The sequence below is a fragment of the Chroicocephalus ridibundus genome, chromosome 2 (genome assembly GCF_963924245.1).
Source record: "Chroicocephalus ridibundus chromosome 2, bChrRid1.1, whole genome shotgun sequence".
Classification (NCBI taxonomy): Eukaryota; Metazoa; Chordata; class Aves; order Charadriiformes; family Laridae; genus Chroicocephalus; species Chroicocephalus ridibundus.
In genome coordinates, this window is record NC_086285.1 from 161,995,713 (window position 1) to 162,011,756 (window position 16,044).

The window sequence follows — 16,044 nt, forward strand, 5'->3', positions numbered from 1 at the left end:
AAACTTTTTTAACATTTTCTTTTTTACACAGAACTCCTTACAGCTGTCTGTATGTACCCTTTTATTTGGGTCATAGTCTTTAAGTTGTCTTATCTGAAATTTGGCATTTGTTTAACGTACAGTTGAATTGAGAGAGTGTTGACGTTCCTAGAGCACAAATGAAAGTGGTCGGAGTAGGGGGTATTGGATTGCGCTAGCAACATTACTTCACATTATAGCTTGTGCTTTTTGGAAAGATTATCAATTTTGAAGGGTTTGTCCATGAATAAAGATGGGTTGTGATATACTTTCAGTATAAGTAAAAGACTTTTCCTTTCTGATGTTTATTCGCTTTGCAATTTACATGCTGTAAAATGAGTCATTTTTTGTTTATTAGATATTTTAGGTCTATGAAATGAAACCCTGCAAGAGCCGTTCTGACAGGACGGACAGATACGGGGATAGGCTCAGCTGCTATAGGCTTCTAAACTTGATGACAGCCTTAAAATAAACAATCAAGTACTGTGGGGAAGAACTGTGAATGTCAGTTTTAAGTTGGTTGTGAGAATAAAGGCTATTTTATCACTGGCTGCTACAGGACAAATTTTTTATGCTTCAAACTTTGCCCTTATTATTTTGGGGTCCTCATCACAGGGACTGACATACCATAGATAACACTTTTTGTGGGTCTTCATAGTGCATTCTAGTTAAGTTTTTGTTTAGAGAAGAATTATAGTAGCAAGAACAAATGCTAATCCACCCTCTTTACGTAAGCATTTTCACACAGCAGAACTGTATTATTTCTAGCCTGGATTATTTTGTGGTATTTAGAACTTTTTAGTTTAAAAAAACCCAACAACCCAAACCAAAACATAAGCAACCCAAACACTACAAATGATCTTTGTCTTTTGTCAGTTTAGAAGCAATTGTCCTGTATTATTTATTTTATAAAAATGCTTTAGCTGCTAATTCATGTTAAGGCTATAAATTGCTTTTTCTCTCTGGTTTTTGTTTCGTTATCAATCTAATGTTAGAAACATTTTGTCAATATTAGAAAATACTTGCTAGTGAACACTTATTAGTGGTTTCCTTCTCACTCAGAAGGTAAAGACTTGGTCACATTAGTTTGTAGAGCATTTTCCGAATATCGCCAGCCCTGGGTCTGGCTGTGGTTAGGAAAAAAAGGGAAAGAAACAATTAAGGGACTTGCTTTTGATGTGCTACAAACACCTCTAATAGACTTTTGTTCTGTCAACTATGTAAAAGACTGTACATAGGTATGCTTACATGAAATATGAAAGCCTAATGGAAAAGTAGTATGTAATAAGGCTTGTCCTTCAGTTTCCATTCAGTGGTCTTAATACAAGTAGAAATGCCGTTATGAAATGGAAGATTTTTTTAGGCCATGGTTATGGTATTCATCCGTACTTTTGAATCCTAATGGCTGCAGACTTCTGCTTTTAACTTAGTTGCTGCTGTTGTTTCTTGTCTTCCTATTAAAATGATAGCATTTACATATGTGCACACTTGTCGTATTTTGAAGACACTGGAATTTGTACATGTATAGCAACTATATAACCCTCTGATCAGCAAGTTGCTTGTCCTTTTATTGTATTTTTATCAGTAAATTCAAAGATGCAAAGGCAAAATACCGGGCAGCAGTAGGTAATGAACAGCAGTTTATATGACAAATGGTTGGTTCAGTACCTACACCTCCTATTCTTTCGGTGGCACTTGTAAGATCTTTAGCCTTCCCAACTATAAGTATGATTTTAAATATAAAATTCCCACATCCACGTTGACATTGCAGACCAGGGGCTCAGTAATGAAAAAAAATCCAAATGAAAGTACATATGGTTTAGTTTCTCTTCTAATTAATGAACAAACAGGACCTAAGCTGAAATTGTGTCACATGACGCTTACCTTTCTTACCTTAGGGCATGTCTGTATCCTTCAAACTTTCTTCTTTTCAGAGGTAGAATGATAAGCATTGCTTCTTGAATAACTACTTTATTTCCTGTTCTTTTTCCTACTTCCCCTCTCCCGTACAGTGGAGCAGATTACTATGACTATGGCCATGGACTGAGTGAAGAAACATATGACTCTTATGGTGAGTAGCTTTGAGCTGAGTGACTACAGTAGTAGACTCTTGAAAAAATAATCAAAGGAGAATTTCCAGAAGGCACACTTCAGTTCTGCAGTGGGTAACAGCTGTTCAGGGGTTCCTGCACTGGCACAGAGCTCCTCGTGTGGTTATTGAGAAAAATACCCAAGGAGGTTTCTGTGGTCTATTAGCTAACATTAGTCATGTGAAAATAAAATCAAAGAAATAAAAAAAAATAATGCGTACCTACCCTTCTCATATCTTGTTCAATGAGATTCGAGGGGATGTGCAACCTTTTTTCATGAGTTTGCAGCTGGAAGCACATGCTTCTAGTGTGGCACAACTGGCATTGAAACTTGGTACAAGGTAAGAATATGCTGAAGTTCTCAGCTGAATCGGGGCCTAATTGGGCGCAGTTAAGACTCGTATGGTCTTTTTGCGTTAGCTCATTTTCATGCATCAGTCTTGTGAAATCAAGCAGGGAGTCATTATGTAAAGGTTATGAAAGTACTTCAGGTAGCTAATAGACATGAGGGCAGTGGGTTACTCATATGGAGACAAAACAATGCGTAATGAAGCAAAAAACATATGCCAGTGGTAAAGATCACATTTTCTTAAGCTAGAAGTGTGTCAGTGACAGGTTTAATTAAAGAAATCTGTTACGGATTAGAAGCATAATGCATGTTAAAAGGCACCTTTGCTTAAGGGATAAATGTTAAATCTCTGGCTAGAGATCACAGAAATATAATCTAGATCACTCAAATCTCAAACATTTGATTGTTAGTAACTAGTTTAAAAAGAGTTGTAATTCTGCGTAATGGATGCTTCAGTGATTTTTAGAGCCCTACTTAAAATTTTCCATGGTGTATTTCTTGAACTCCATTTTGAAGTGCTTCCTGGTGAAAAATAAAATGACCCCAACTAAGTTGTGATAAATGCACCTAATACAGAAGTTTACTCAATGTAGTCTCCTTAAACTTCTTATTTCGCTTGAGGAGGAAGTCAGTTCATCAAAAGAAGAGATCACTTGAAATTCCTCTGTCCCCCAGCACTTTCAATTGGTCTTGATAGATATATAGCTTAAATCTTTATTTCTGCATTAAAATAAACTATTTGCTGTTATAAGCCTGATATTTCTAAGACTATTTTATGAATGAAAAATTGATGGGGGGAAAAAATGTACAAAAGTGCTTAATGCAGACAGTTGACTGATAGGGGAAAAATGTGGATTGCGGTGTTTAAGGTTGGAAATATGGATTTTTCATTGCTTTTGCATTTAAAATTGGTTTTCTATTTATCAAAGCACAGCCACTCAGAATATTAAGTGATGTATGTACTCAAGTTGAGAGGAAGACTAAATACCTTGAAGAATGATTATGGGTTACAGCCACTGAAGATTTTGCACTTACAAATTATTCATGTGCTTTATTTCTGAACCAGCTGACCCTCAAGTACATCCTTAAATGCAGAGTTAGATACTAGTAATCATCCTTACAATATATAAAGAACATTAGGTGCCTTGAACTAAAAGTCGTGAGACTGCATGGTGAGCAGATCACAGAATCCCAGTGTCACAGAATGGTAGGGGCTGGAAGGGACCTTTGGAGGCCACCTAGTCCAACCCCCCTGCCAAAGCAGGGTCACCCAGAGCGGGCTGGACAGGAACGCATCCAGGTGGGTCTTGAATATCTCCGGAGAAGGAAAATCCACAGCCTCTCCAGGCAGCCTGTTCCAGTGCTCTGGTGCCCTCAAAGTAAAGGATTTTTTCCTTCTGCTCAGACAATTTCCTGCTTTACAGTTTGTGCCAGTTGCCTCTTGTCCTGTTGTTGGGCACCACTGAGAAGAGTCTGGCCCCATCCTCTTGACACCTGCCCTTTAGATACTGATAAGCATTGATGAGATCCCCTCTCAGCCTTCTCTTCTCCAGGCTGAACAGACCCAGCTCTCTCAGCCTTTCCTCATAAGAGAGTTGCTCCAGTCCCTTGATCATCTTCGTGGCCCTCCGCTGGACTGTCTCCAGCAGTTCCCTGTCCTTCTTAAACCGGGGAGCCCAGAACTGGACACAGCACTCCAGCTGTGGCCTCACCAGGGCAGAGTAGAGGGGGAGGATGACATCCCTCGACCTGGTGGCCACACTCTTTTTAATGCACCCCAGGACAGTTGCCTAGTACCGGCCAGCAGGAAACAGTTCCTCGGGAAGTACCTTAACTTTTCCTCTTTTGAGAAGCTCAGGTGCCAACCCAGAGGATACAGGAAGAGTAACAGGGTTTTTTTTAGAATTCGGAGCCCTGAATGGCAACAGAATGAAAACTGATAAAAAGTAAGGTGACTCTTTACCATATTGATTTAGCCAATTACTTGACAAGGAGCAAGAATTCCCCTTAAACTGTAACCAAGACTGCTTTTTACGTTTCAACGGCTATTTGCAGCTGTGCTAAAAAGCTAGGATATTCTTTAATTCTTACGGCTCTGCCAATTGCCTTTACTGTCAGGCTGGGGTTCTTTTCCATACTTAATATGAGCCTTGCTTTCTGTGTGATTAAGCAAAAGTAGCAGCTTCTTGTGTATGTTAATTTATTATCAGATTCCTGTGGAACTTTGATGTATAAGTTTCTTTCAGCCTTACACCAAACTTGAACTTGTTCCTTTTAGCACCTAGGCAAATGTTCTGATCACCCAGGTGTCATATATAACCTGGGATCTTCAGGCAACCACCTGAATTTTTACAAATAAAGCAGCTAGGATGAGACTTTTACAAAGAGATTGTGAAATTGGATCCTTCACTTAGAGGATTCTTGTCACCTAATTTCAGATATCTGCTACCTGAGGAAGTTACTGTGCCATTCGGAGTACAAGGGTTCTTTGACTGTTTACTTTTATTTTTTAATTGACTAAAAAGACAGATGAATTGATGCCTGCATTTTAGGTTACCATACCCAGTCATTTGGATTACACCCTTAGTTTCTGGACTGCACTTGGACACCTGTCTGCTTAGGGCAGGGCAATTCTCCAAAAGCAGGCCCGAAAGCACATACGCGGTTTTCAGGCATGTTTGCTTTTGGGGTTTTATTGGGGTTTTTTTTGCTCAGGGTTGGTACTCTGAATTGTTTACCTGATTAGACTGTACCTGAGTACTGTTGCGTTATACTCTGCATTTGGTCCTGTGTCTTCTCTTTTGTTGTAAATGCATGGCACAGTGGGTCTGGTTCTTATTAACACAACAGTTTGCTACTTTTTGGTAATACTTATTACTACTAAAACGTGGTGAAACTATGAAGGATTGAATATAGCACAAGCTTTTCAAAAACTTGCTTTGTTGACAGAATTCAAACAAGCAATCTCCCTTCCCCTTTTAACTTTTTTTTATAATCATCTTCCTACTCCTTGTGTTTTAGAGGAGGTGTATGTTTACAGTGAAGTTGAATATTGCCCCTGGATTATTAGAAGCCACAGGTGTTTGTAGTTATACTTGAGGCTTTTCTCTATTGGATTGCATATTTGAATTAAGCCTAAATTGGTACTGATGCAAATAAACTTATTTCTGAGGGTAGCTTATTTGCTTCTACATAATTCATATCCTCCATTCACTTCATCCTAGCATAATTATTTGTAGGTCTGCTACGATAGCTGGCATTTCTTTGTATTTGCAACAAGCAGGTCCAGCTGAATGCCAGAGCCCTAAATATTTTTTGGCATTAACTTGTCACCCTCCTTACTGTTACCTGCTGAAAAAGCATTGTGGGGTCATAACTCTGAGTGTTGTTGTATGTACATGTAGATGTGTTGTACCCAGAGTTTTGTTATTCAAGTGTTAGACTTCACTTTGCACGCCTTGGTTTCAGAAAATAAAATGTCACTATCTAATTCACAGTTAAATAAGGAAAAAATAAGTACAGCGTCTGAGAACACGGGAAGGGGTCTAACTATATTGTCCCTTCTTGTAGGGCAAGAAGAATGGACCAACTCAAGACACAAGGCACCTTCTGCAAGGACAACAAAAGGAGTCTACAGAGACCAGCCATATGCCAGATACTGATTGTACTGTCTGATGTTGTGAAATATCCAATCTCCACCAGTCCTGTATACTGTTCAAAGTAATTTTTTCTATGAACAATCCCTTTTTATTAAATCAAAGCGCTTAAAAAATCTGAATGGATGGACTGAACTTAAAATATTTTGTCGAAAGAACAACTGGGACAGCAAGATATGTAAAACAAGGAACTTTGTTATTTCCAAACTGTATTTGAAAAAATAGGTGATCAAAAAAATAACCTTTGATTAACTAGTGTTAAACAAAAAATAGGTTTACTAAATATGTTAGTCCATTCTTTTAACATAAGCGTAACCTTTTATTTTAAAGGTTTTCAACAATTTAGTTTTTAGTTTTTATTTTCAGCCATTTGCTAGTATTTCTCTTTGCAAACATGCGTAAAAAGGGAAGCAAATTAGAAATGCAAATAATGTGGTATTTTGTAACTCAAGTCTTGAAATGTTCTGTAGTGTTAAGCAAAGTTTTACCCTTGCTTGATACTAAATAAACTTTTGAAAGAAAAATCAGTGTGTGTGAGATTAATTTTATGCTTTATCTCATAATAAAACTTCATAAATAGTAGTAAACAGGGAGAAATACGTTTAACAGTGATCAGCATAAAAGGCTCATATTAAACATTGCGCGACTTCTTTTAAAAAATGGTATAAACCTAAATGTATATTTATACTCACCGTAGATATAAATGCTGTTTAAAGTATCCAAATGGTATGGATCTGCTTGAGTGCCACATTAAATCAAAATATTTTTGTTAAAAATGGTTTAAAATAGCTAATGAATTTTCTGAAAAAGATGTGACTAGTTTTCATCTTGTTGAGCATTTTTTCACTAGTGCAACTTTGGAATTTTTATGAGAATTTTGGTACGTTAATGACCACCTCGCTCCGTGCTGGAAGCAATAAACACAAAGCTTTTAAAGACTTTCTGACTTGACTAATTGAGGTCGCTTTCGTCAGAGGCAGAGGATGTGTAACCCTTAAAACGGTCTTCATTTGCAAAGGTAAATAAATCAAATAAGATTTTAATCTCACTTAATTTATCTTAATATAACCAATAAAAACAGGGAGGCTACAACTTAGAAAGTTTCCTTGTAGAATGTAGGAAAGACTGTAAGGACACCTAAATTCTCATTTTAAAACGTTTAATTTGTGTTAGTAATCTAAAAAGCCTTAGCTTAGCTAGTTAAATTTGGACAAACTATTCCCTATTAAACAACTGTAAAACCTCATAACCAATAGTTTGTAATATATTATTTTTCCATAAATTCTAGTAACTTAAACATTACAAATGTTATCTAAAGCTTTTTGTTAATCATTAAGTTTCTATGAATTATAGTTTGATTTACATTGTTTTCTATAGTTTTTTATTTTAAAGTCTTTGAAACTTAGTAAAAATATCTTTTTTTTTTTCTTTTGTCAGGAAACCCACCACCTTGGACAGCCAAGAGAACAAAAACCTTAATCTCCTGATGCTTTGGTAGGTATCTTTACTCATCTGTGAAATTACTAGAGAAATAATGGAGCTTTTGATCGGGTCCATAATTCCTTATACACAAGGCTTTAGTTTACATCATGATTACAGGTACTGAGCTGGAGGCCAGCAAAAATCATTGGCTATGTTGAGTTCTGGAGGGAAAAATCGTAGTTTTAAACTATCATTAAATGGGACGTTAAACTGTCGCGGTGTGTGGACGCTGTCCTCTGGCTGTTTGTTTATTGAAAGGTAGATGTTGCTTTGACAACATTTCAACCAATTGAGTATTTCATTGGGCAGAGGAAGGTGAAAGAATATGAATGTAACTATGCTAGTAGTGTTCAAATGGGAACTTAAAACTCTCATCTGGTCAGCAAACACGTCTAAAATGATTTTTGAAAGCTGAAGAAAGCATTTTGTAGAATAACTTTTCTAAGACAACCATTTCTGCACGAGGAGCACACTGATTTTTGGCACAAATAAAGGAGGACAAGTCTATTGAGAAACATTATCTGAAGAATAGCTAGCGTTACTGTTTCTGGTGAATTCAATATATAAAGTAAGAAATAATTTGACTGTTTTTATGCTGAGCTTCTGTATATTTTAAATAGAACTGATTTTTTTTCCTGTATTTCCTACTCTGAATGGTAATTCTTCCTGCTAAGCCCATGATCTCAGTGCCTTGATTTGACATAACTTAGGTGAATACAGCTCTGTACTTTGAAATATTGCATACATTGCACGGCCTCTGTATACAACAATAAATTTAAGAGACTGCTGTCACAGGCTAGAGAAACTTTTTGTGCATTCAAAATTGTTCTAAAGCCACTTTGTGAGTATTTTAAAGATTTAAAGCAAAGGACCCTTTTAAGGTTAGGAGAGCTTGAAGATGATTTATGCCCTCTGGGGCTCAGAGGGCAAATACTGGATACCAGCTGCTAGAACTGCTATGGCAAAACTGAGTATATAAATATCTTTTAAAATATTTATAATTGAATTGGCCAAATCTTAAACCATGTAATATGAGTATACAAGTCATAACAAGTTTTCAATATGAAGTTTCAGATTAACCATATATGAAGAAACTTTGATGGGTTGAAACTAAAATACCTAGTAGAGAGATGGCAAGTAGATGAATCCGTGAATCAGAAGTGAATTCGACCTTCTGTATTATTTATCCAACTCTTTTTTACTTTTATGCTATCTTTGCTTAATGCCTCCTATATGGAGGATGACCGTACCAGTATGCATTTGTGCTGCTTTTCTGCTGCTCTGCCCTGAAGTCCTATAAACATTTAAATTGTTCCAGGTTCCCGTTTTGGGGGGAAAGTGTGTCCTTGTCAAATCATGCAGAGGCTGTTTGGGTGCACTGCTGTGTGACAGTGTCATATGAGTGGATGTTGCAGGTCATATGAGTGAATTAAAAGAAAATTCCCCTCCTAAGAGCGCAGCCCTTGATTGGTTTGGTCATGGGCCAGGTGTCCCTCTGACAGACGATGGAGTAGTCTGTGGCTGTGAGGTGCTCCAGTTAAGTAGCTGAGTCCCACCTTGACAGGAAAAATTAACCGTTTTAGTCCAGTTTTGTTTGTTCTTTTACTGAGTTGCAAGATCTAGATTTGACACATCTAAGAAAGTCTGCTTATTTTGCATGATAGCTGTATGAATTTTAAATCCATTAAGGCAGCCTTCCAGTACTTAAACAGGGCCTACAGGAAAGGTGGAGAGGGACTCTTTATCAGGGAGTGTAGCGATAGGACAAGGGGTAACAGTTTTAGACTGAAAGAGGGGAGATTTAGATTGGATATCAGGAAGAAATTCTTCACTGTGAGGGTGGTGAGGCACTGGCACGGGTTGCCCAAAGAAGTTGTGGCTGCCCCATCCCTGGAGGTGTTCAAGGCCAGGCTGGATGGGGCTTTGAGCAGCCTGGTCTAGTGGGAGGTGTCCCTGCTCAGGGCAGGGGGTCGGAACTAGATGATCTTTAAGGTCCCTTCCAACCCAAACCATTCTATGATTCCTTTTTCCAATGCTCCAAATAAATACATCTTATTTCTCCTATGAAAATTTGGGTTTCTATCTCTTAAAAATGTGTATCAGTTCTCACATCCTATACACGTGTGCACAATAAGCTGCATCAGTTCAAACAGCTGGCATTAGATCTTCTAAGAAACTACATATTTGTGGTACAAAATGTCCCTTGACAGTTCCTGAAATACCATGCACTAGCATTGTGTTCTGCTATTGCAATTTTTTGGTTTTTTGTTTGTGGGTTTTTTTTTTCCTTTGGAGTAATCTATGCAAAGAAATCCTTTATGTTTTGAAAAGAGGGAAAAATAATCTAAAAAGATCCTTAAATTTAAAAGAAAAACCCAAGCAACAATGTAGAAGGCAGCCTTTCTTTTATTGCGACAAACTAACCTAGGAGTGTTCATCCATTCTGGTAGGGTTTTGTGTTCTAACACTGGTCAACTTCTGTGTTACTTGTCAAACAAGTAATGGTAATGATTATCACTAACCATATTATTAATTTGCCTTTATTGAACCCTTTCATCACATTTGCACTGAATTTCAATGATAGCAGTTCCTGCAATGGTTTCCATAAATCTACATACATTTATTATATGCATAATTGCCTGATCCCACTGCTTATAATCTGACAGTCTTCAGAGAATTCATAGCTGGTAGTGTCGGGATGTATACAAATAAATTATATTTTGCTCTTTTTCAGGAACTTCTGCCATGTTAATTACGGACTGCTTAGAGCATTGTACTTACCCGTGTGCCTAGACAACGATGAGACAGGCTACGGAGTACGAAAACCCTATTCTGTATTTCTTGTATTAAAGCCTTAAAGTATATAATGTTATAGACTTTTTAAAATAATGGTATATTTAAACTCTTAATTGTTTAGTGATGCAACAATATTTTATTTGGAGCTCAATAAAGAATTCTCATCTAAGTTCCTGTTACAAAGCAATAATGCAAGCTCATGTCCCTCTAGTCTGTCTTTTCAGCCTTACGCAGCAAGTGTAAGAGAGCACGTGAAGTCTCATGACTAGAATTCAAATGCTTTTGGAAATAGCTTGTCTAATGTGTGAACTGACATGGATAAGTTGAAATGAAGATTAGTGTTTTATGCTGAAGCTTTTCTTCATAGCTAATTATAAATGGGCTCTACTCAAAACAAGACTCTTGGGTAGAAATGATGATCCAACTTCCGTTTTCTTCAGAAACTTTTATAACATGAAGGTGTTTTAATCCCTGTCAGTTATACTCTGCTGCTTATTCTCTTTCACTTGGTGTTTGATGCATAGAAATGTTTTCTCTAATATACAGTCACAGGTTTTTCTAGTAGTAGTCTTGGATGAGGCTTTTACACCTTGATAGATCTTGTACCTAACAGTCAAGTTTCCTCAGTGCTTTCTCTGTTTTATATTAATTGTGATTGTGATAATTTGTAACAGAAATAAAATTCTGATAGTTTATTTTCTTGTCGTCTTTTTCCTAAATACTCCTTGCGAAGATGAGTGTCCCATCCCTCAGTTATGTTTCTATCAGATGCATTTTTCTTCACTGAATCTCATTCATCCCAAGAAAAGCATAATTTGGGTGTCTCACTTATTTTATTTTGAAAATAAGCAGTATCACTTAGCAGTTTCACACCAAATGCCTGCTCTTCAATGTGTATTCATAACTTCTAATATCATATGCTGACTATTGAAGAATGGCTTTAAAATTTATGGGCATGTGGAGAAAATTAAGGTTTTTCTATTAAACCTGGTACTGATCAAAGTGGCTTAAGTAAGATACCATTTTTAATAGATGAAAACTTTGACAGTTAAAAAAAAAAAGTGTATTTTTAACCTTCAAATATTTAAGGTGATTTTATCAGTTAATGTTCTCAGAATCTGGAAAGACTTTTTCCCTCCCATCATCTCTCACTAGACTACAACTGCGTTTCTGTAATGTTTTCCACAGCAAGCAATAGTAATTATTTAAATTAGTAAACGCAAAATCCAAAAACCTTTGAGTAAGCGCAAGAGATGTATAATAATGATTCCCTTCAGACTGACAGGCAGGAACCTCTGGTGTGGAACAGCACCTAACATTTGAAATGCTAGCCAAGTATAAAAATTGTATATAGATCCTGTGGGGGGAATTTAGATAAGCAGAATGCAATTTCACTTGCTGTAATTCAGGCCGGACAACAGGATTGGCAACACAATCTCATTTGAGGAGTGCTATGAGCTTTTTAATGAGTGACACATCAAGCCTTCCACTCTGGAGTCGGGAACAACAGAGCTTCTTAATGTCAATACTAAAATATTTTGCTAATATGATTTACTTTAATATGCGGCTATCAAAGCTATCTTGCAGATCTGGTATTTTTTCTGAGATCTTGTCTGGTTGCTGAGTGGCCGAACACAGGAACTGTTAGGGTCCAAAGTGGGCTGGCTACAGTCTATCCAGCTCTCTGTCTTGCAAGTACTTTGCTTGATCTCACTAAAAACTCAAGGACTGACTGTTTCTGTGCTGGACTTCATTCATGCTGGTTTTTATTATCACTAAGTGGAGATTGATGTATTTCTTGTGGTTGTGTTTTGAGTGAAATGTGGGTACCATTGGGATAGTTCTGGCATTCACTTCAAGAGACCGGGTGTATATCTGCATCCTGCCCGTGCTGTTGTTGATGACTTTAACCTGCACTAGGAGGCGGTCCTGATGCTCTGCTCCGTGATACAGTTCTACATGACATCGCCTTACTTAAGCTTTTAAACAAGGACGTGAGCCTGCTGCTTCAAATGCATTGTCCAGTCTGCGTCACGGTCTTTCCAATAGCATTTCTCTTACTGTGGGGATCTCCGCACATTTAGGTACATAATAAATGTATGAAATAATATTCTGTAACAGCATGTATTAAAACAAGCATCAAGGCCCTACGTCTTTATTAATGATGTTGCAGAGCGTTCTTCTCAAGTTAGAACTTACCCTTCTGGGCAAAGGAACTGAAGATAATTTAAAGACCAAAATGCAAAGTTAATATATCTATATAATGATTGCTGATAAATAGGATCAAGTGTGCCCTTGAGTGGTTTTTGCTTCCATTTCTCCACACAGACCTTTGCTGGTTATTGTACTAATTTAGCATTACAGTTGGATTTTTGTAGCAGGCTTACAACTGTGTGCTGAAAGGCCCAACCATAAAGTAGAATTTCCAGGTTACCAGTGTCCAAGAACCTCAGTACTGCTGCAGCCGAGCAAATGCACACCAAGAATCAGAATATCTTTGACTTCATGAAAAAGATTAATTGGATGAATGGGCTGAGAATCATTTTCACAAGCTCAGCAGTTTTGTCCAAGACAGCTGCATTTGTTTAATGGGGAGAAAAACCCCTTTGGTAATGGAAATTATTGAAGGTATTTAGCGTTTAAAGCACATATTGCTAAGATGATAAATGTTTGTGCAGTCTCAGATACTTCAATGAGTTTGCGGTGCATTGACCCTTGTCTTCAGGCAGGTTTCCTCTATGGCTGCAAGTCAAGAGAACATCTCTGGCAAACTCGGGTTTTAAAAATGCTTAGAAACTGTAGCCGAGGGCAGAAATAAAGCTGCTTTGCTGTGTCGTTCTTTTTTAGGTTCCTCACTGGGAAAGTATTAAGAAAGTACGAAATCTCTGCATTCCTAAAAATAGCAAATTAGGGAAGAGGCTTAATGGAAACTTCCCCTTTTCAGTCAAAGATGTGCTTGAAAATTATGAAATTAAAATAATTTAGATTTAATAAAGGTTTATGACAAAATTTCACAGGAATCTTTATATCCAGTTATCAAAATAACTCATGCTCTTTCGAGACAGGAAGGTACTTAACTAAAATTCCTGACGAAAGAATGTTCTGCTCTTATTACCCTGAGAGAAATCAAATGTAAATCAGTCCTTGGAGTTGCGTTTCTGGTTTTGCAAATCTAAACCGTTAACTAGTTCTTTATGCCTAGAACCATTTGGTATTAAATAGCTAAAATGAGCTTATCTGTATATTCTTGCTGAAATTCAGAATCAAGAGAGAAAGTTTTCACCTGAAGTGAAATACTGGCCCCTTTGTGAAGATAAAGGGAAGGGTTTTTTTTTTTTTTTTTTACTGACCTTCATAGACGTTTTTTTTTCCCCCCTCACTTTTATGCAAAACACAGTGAATGGCTCCAAATGCTGAGTCAAGCAGCCAACTATGAACTCAATAGTTCATTGTCTGCTATGGCAAAAGAGTAAGTGACAACTTGTGCTATTGCTGTTGATCTGTTTGTAAAACATCCTGATGCCCTAAACATCTCATGAAGATCATGGAATCACAAAATGGTTTGGGTTGGAAGGGACCTTCAAGATCATCTAGTTCCGACCCCCTGCCCTGGGCAGGGACACCTCCCACCAGACCAGGCTGCTCAAAGCCCCATCCAGCCTGGCCTTGAACACCTCCAGGGATGGGGCAGCCACAGCTTCTCTGGGCAACCTGTTCCAAAGATGAAACACTCACTTTTTATTTGTTTGATAAATTGCCTTGTTTCTTCTCTCTTCTATTAAGACTTGGGGTTTCTTAATGTGGAGGTAACTGTTTTTTACTGAGAGAAAATATGCAGACCCATCTCACAGAATTCACTATTCTTATTAAGGATATATTAAAAAAAGGAAGGCAAATACATTTGTCTCGTAAGTTCGTTCTTCTGATAATATGAGTTCAAAAACCCATGGGTGAAGATGCTCTTGCTACAGATAGTAGGACTGCTACGGAATTTCACTGCTGAACATGCATTCATGCACTTTGGGCTTTTACTGAATTATTCTGCAATGTTCATATCGATATAAGTACTTACTGTTTTAAAAATTTGGTAGACCTTTCAGGATAGTTAATTACAGGCTTGAAAGCAAATGAGAAGACTAAGTATAAACTATGGTGAATGCTGTCTACGTGCATATTGGAAATCATCTGACTAATGATGACGATCAGAATTATCCACATCTGAAAGTTAACCTTATTCTGTTTGGTGTAAGTTTCACTTTCTCACAGCACTTGAGGCTCTGACTTGAAATGGTTTGAATAGAAAATTCCCTTAGATACTTAAAATATTCCAGTGATGATTTTCTCGTACAGCATATTAATAAGACAAGCGTGTGTGGTTTTTTCATTATTCTCTTGAAGACTGTATTATTGTTTCATCAGAAATAGAGACCCTCTAAGACTGACAGAATTAAGGAAGTACAAGTGAAGAAAGCAGAGATGATCCTCAGGCAGTTACTCCTCTTGAAAGAACTGCGGGATAAATGCACAAGGGATTGTGGTAAAGTTTTGTGCTGTGTTTTACGGTGGTGCTCATGAGTTGCGTGTACTTTTTTATTACGCTCATTACAGATTTGAGGAAATGAAAATGGAAAAAATAATAAAAACATATTATACAACAGGAAACCGGATAGGGGTGGAGAAGATAGGTTGTTAAAAATCAATCTAAATACTAAAAGCCATTTTGGATTTCAAATTCTAGAATGGAAGGGAAAAGCCTTCATATTCCAGAGCATATCTTCCCTGAGCTAGCTTGGGAAGCCAGGCAATAGCTGCTGATCTTTTAAATGTCATTTTTTGGCATAGACTATTCCAAGAATTATTCCCTGGAGTTCACTCTTGATTTAGACATATTTGATGTGAGGAAGTTGAAGTGATGCATCCTGGGTCAGAGGGGTAAGAGAAACATGGGTTGCAGGCATGGTCTATGATAACTACCATTTTTTTTTCCTCCTATACCTAGCTGGTCTGGCATTGGAATCCCTCATGTGGTAGGAATAACTTTATTATTTTTTGGTGATATCCTTCAAAGGTATAAGCAGATAATTTTTGTAAATGCCACAGTCAATACCCCTTTGAAAGGTCACTTTGTGTACTCCTGAATAATATTTATATGTGTGTGTACATAATTTAACGTATTTGGTAAGGGCTTTTCAGAAGAATAGTTCAAAGGACAGAAGATGATATCTTACTGTGAGAGACTTAAAAAGCTTGATTATCGTTTATAATTGCTTGCACAGGGAGAAAATAACAAGTACTAAATGACTCTAATCTGGTAGTGGAAAAAAGTAAGAGCTAACGCTGAGTGTAAAAGCCCTGCAGTTTTAAATGAGAAATTAGGTTCAAATGAGAGTGATTAACCGCAGCAGCAAGCTACGTACAGAAGAATGGGCTTCTGTTCGCTCTTCTACATAGCAGCCTAGATTGAATGATCTAATAACCATGTCTGAACTTGAAAGTCGTGGATCCATGATTGTTGTATAATAATTCTAACCATCACAAGAAAGTGGGGTTTTTTTCCCTGATTTGCAGGCTAATAGAGTAATCTGTGAGGGTTAAGATGATCAAAATACATCCTTATTAGCAAGGATAAATTCTTCTTTTCTGTATATGTATT

The 16,044-nt window shown here is 37.2% G+C and overlaps 1 protein-coding gene across 4 annotated transcripts in view; it reads left to right on the plus strand.

Moving 5' to 3' along the window:
- KHDRBS3 (KH RNA binding domain containing, signal transduction associated 3) overlaps positions 1 to 11,045 on the plus strand; it is a 94,012-nt gene extending 82,967 nt beyond the window's left edge. For 2 of the 4 annotated variants that reach the window (XR_010070085.1, XR_010070086.1), the window contains exons 9-12: positions 2,031 to 2,089; positions 6,028 to 6,177; positions 7,551 to 7,607; positions 10,330 to 11,045. Coding sequence is in view for 1 of the 4 variants with exons in the window: in XM_063327581.1 (XP_063183651.1) it covers positions 2,031 to 2,089; positions 6,028 to 6,119 (151 nt within the window). In the remaining 3 variants the exon portion in view is untranslated. Of the gene's footprint in view, positions 1 to 2,030; positions 2,090 to 6,027; positions 6,796 to 7,550; positions 7,608 to 10,329 lie in introns of those variants that run through there. The other 2 variants (XR_010070087.1, XM_063327581.1) reach the window with 2 other exon arrangements.
- The last annotated feature ends 4,999 nt before the right edge of the window (positions 11,046 to 16,044 follow it).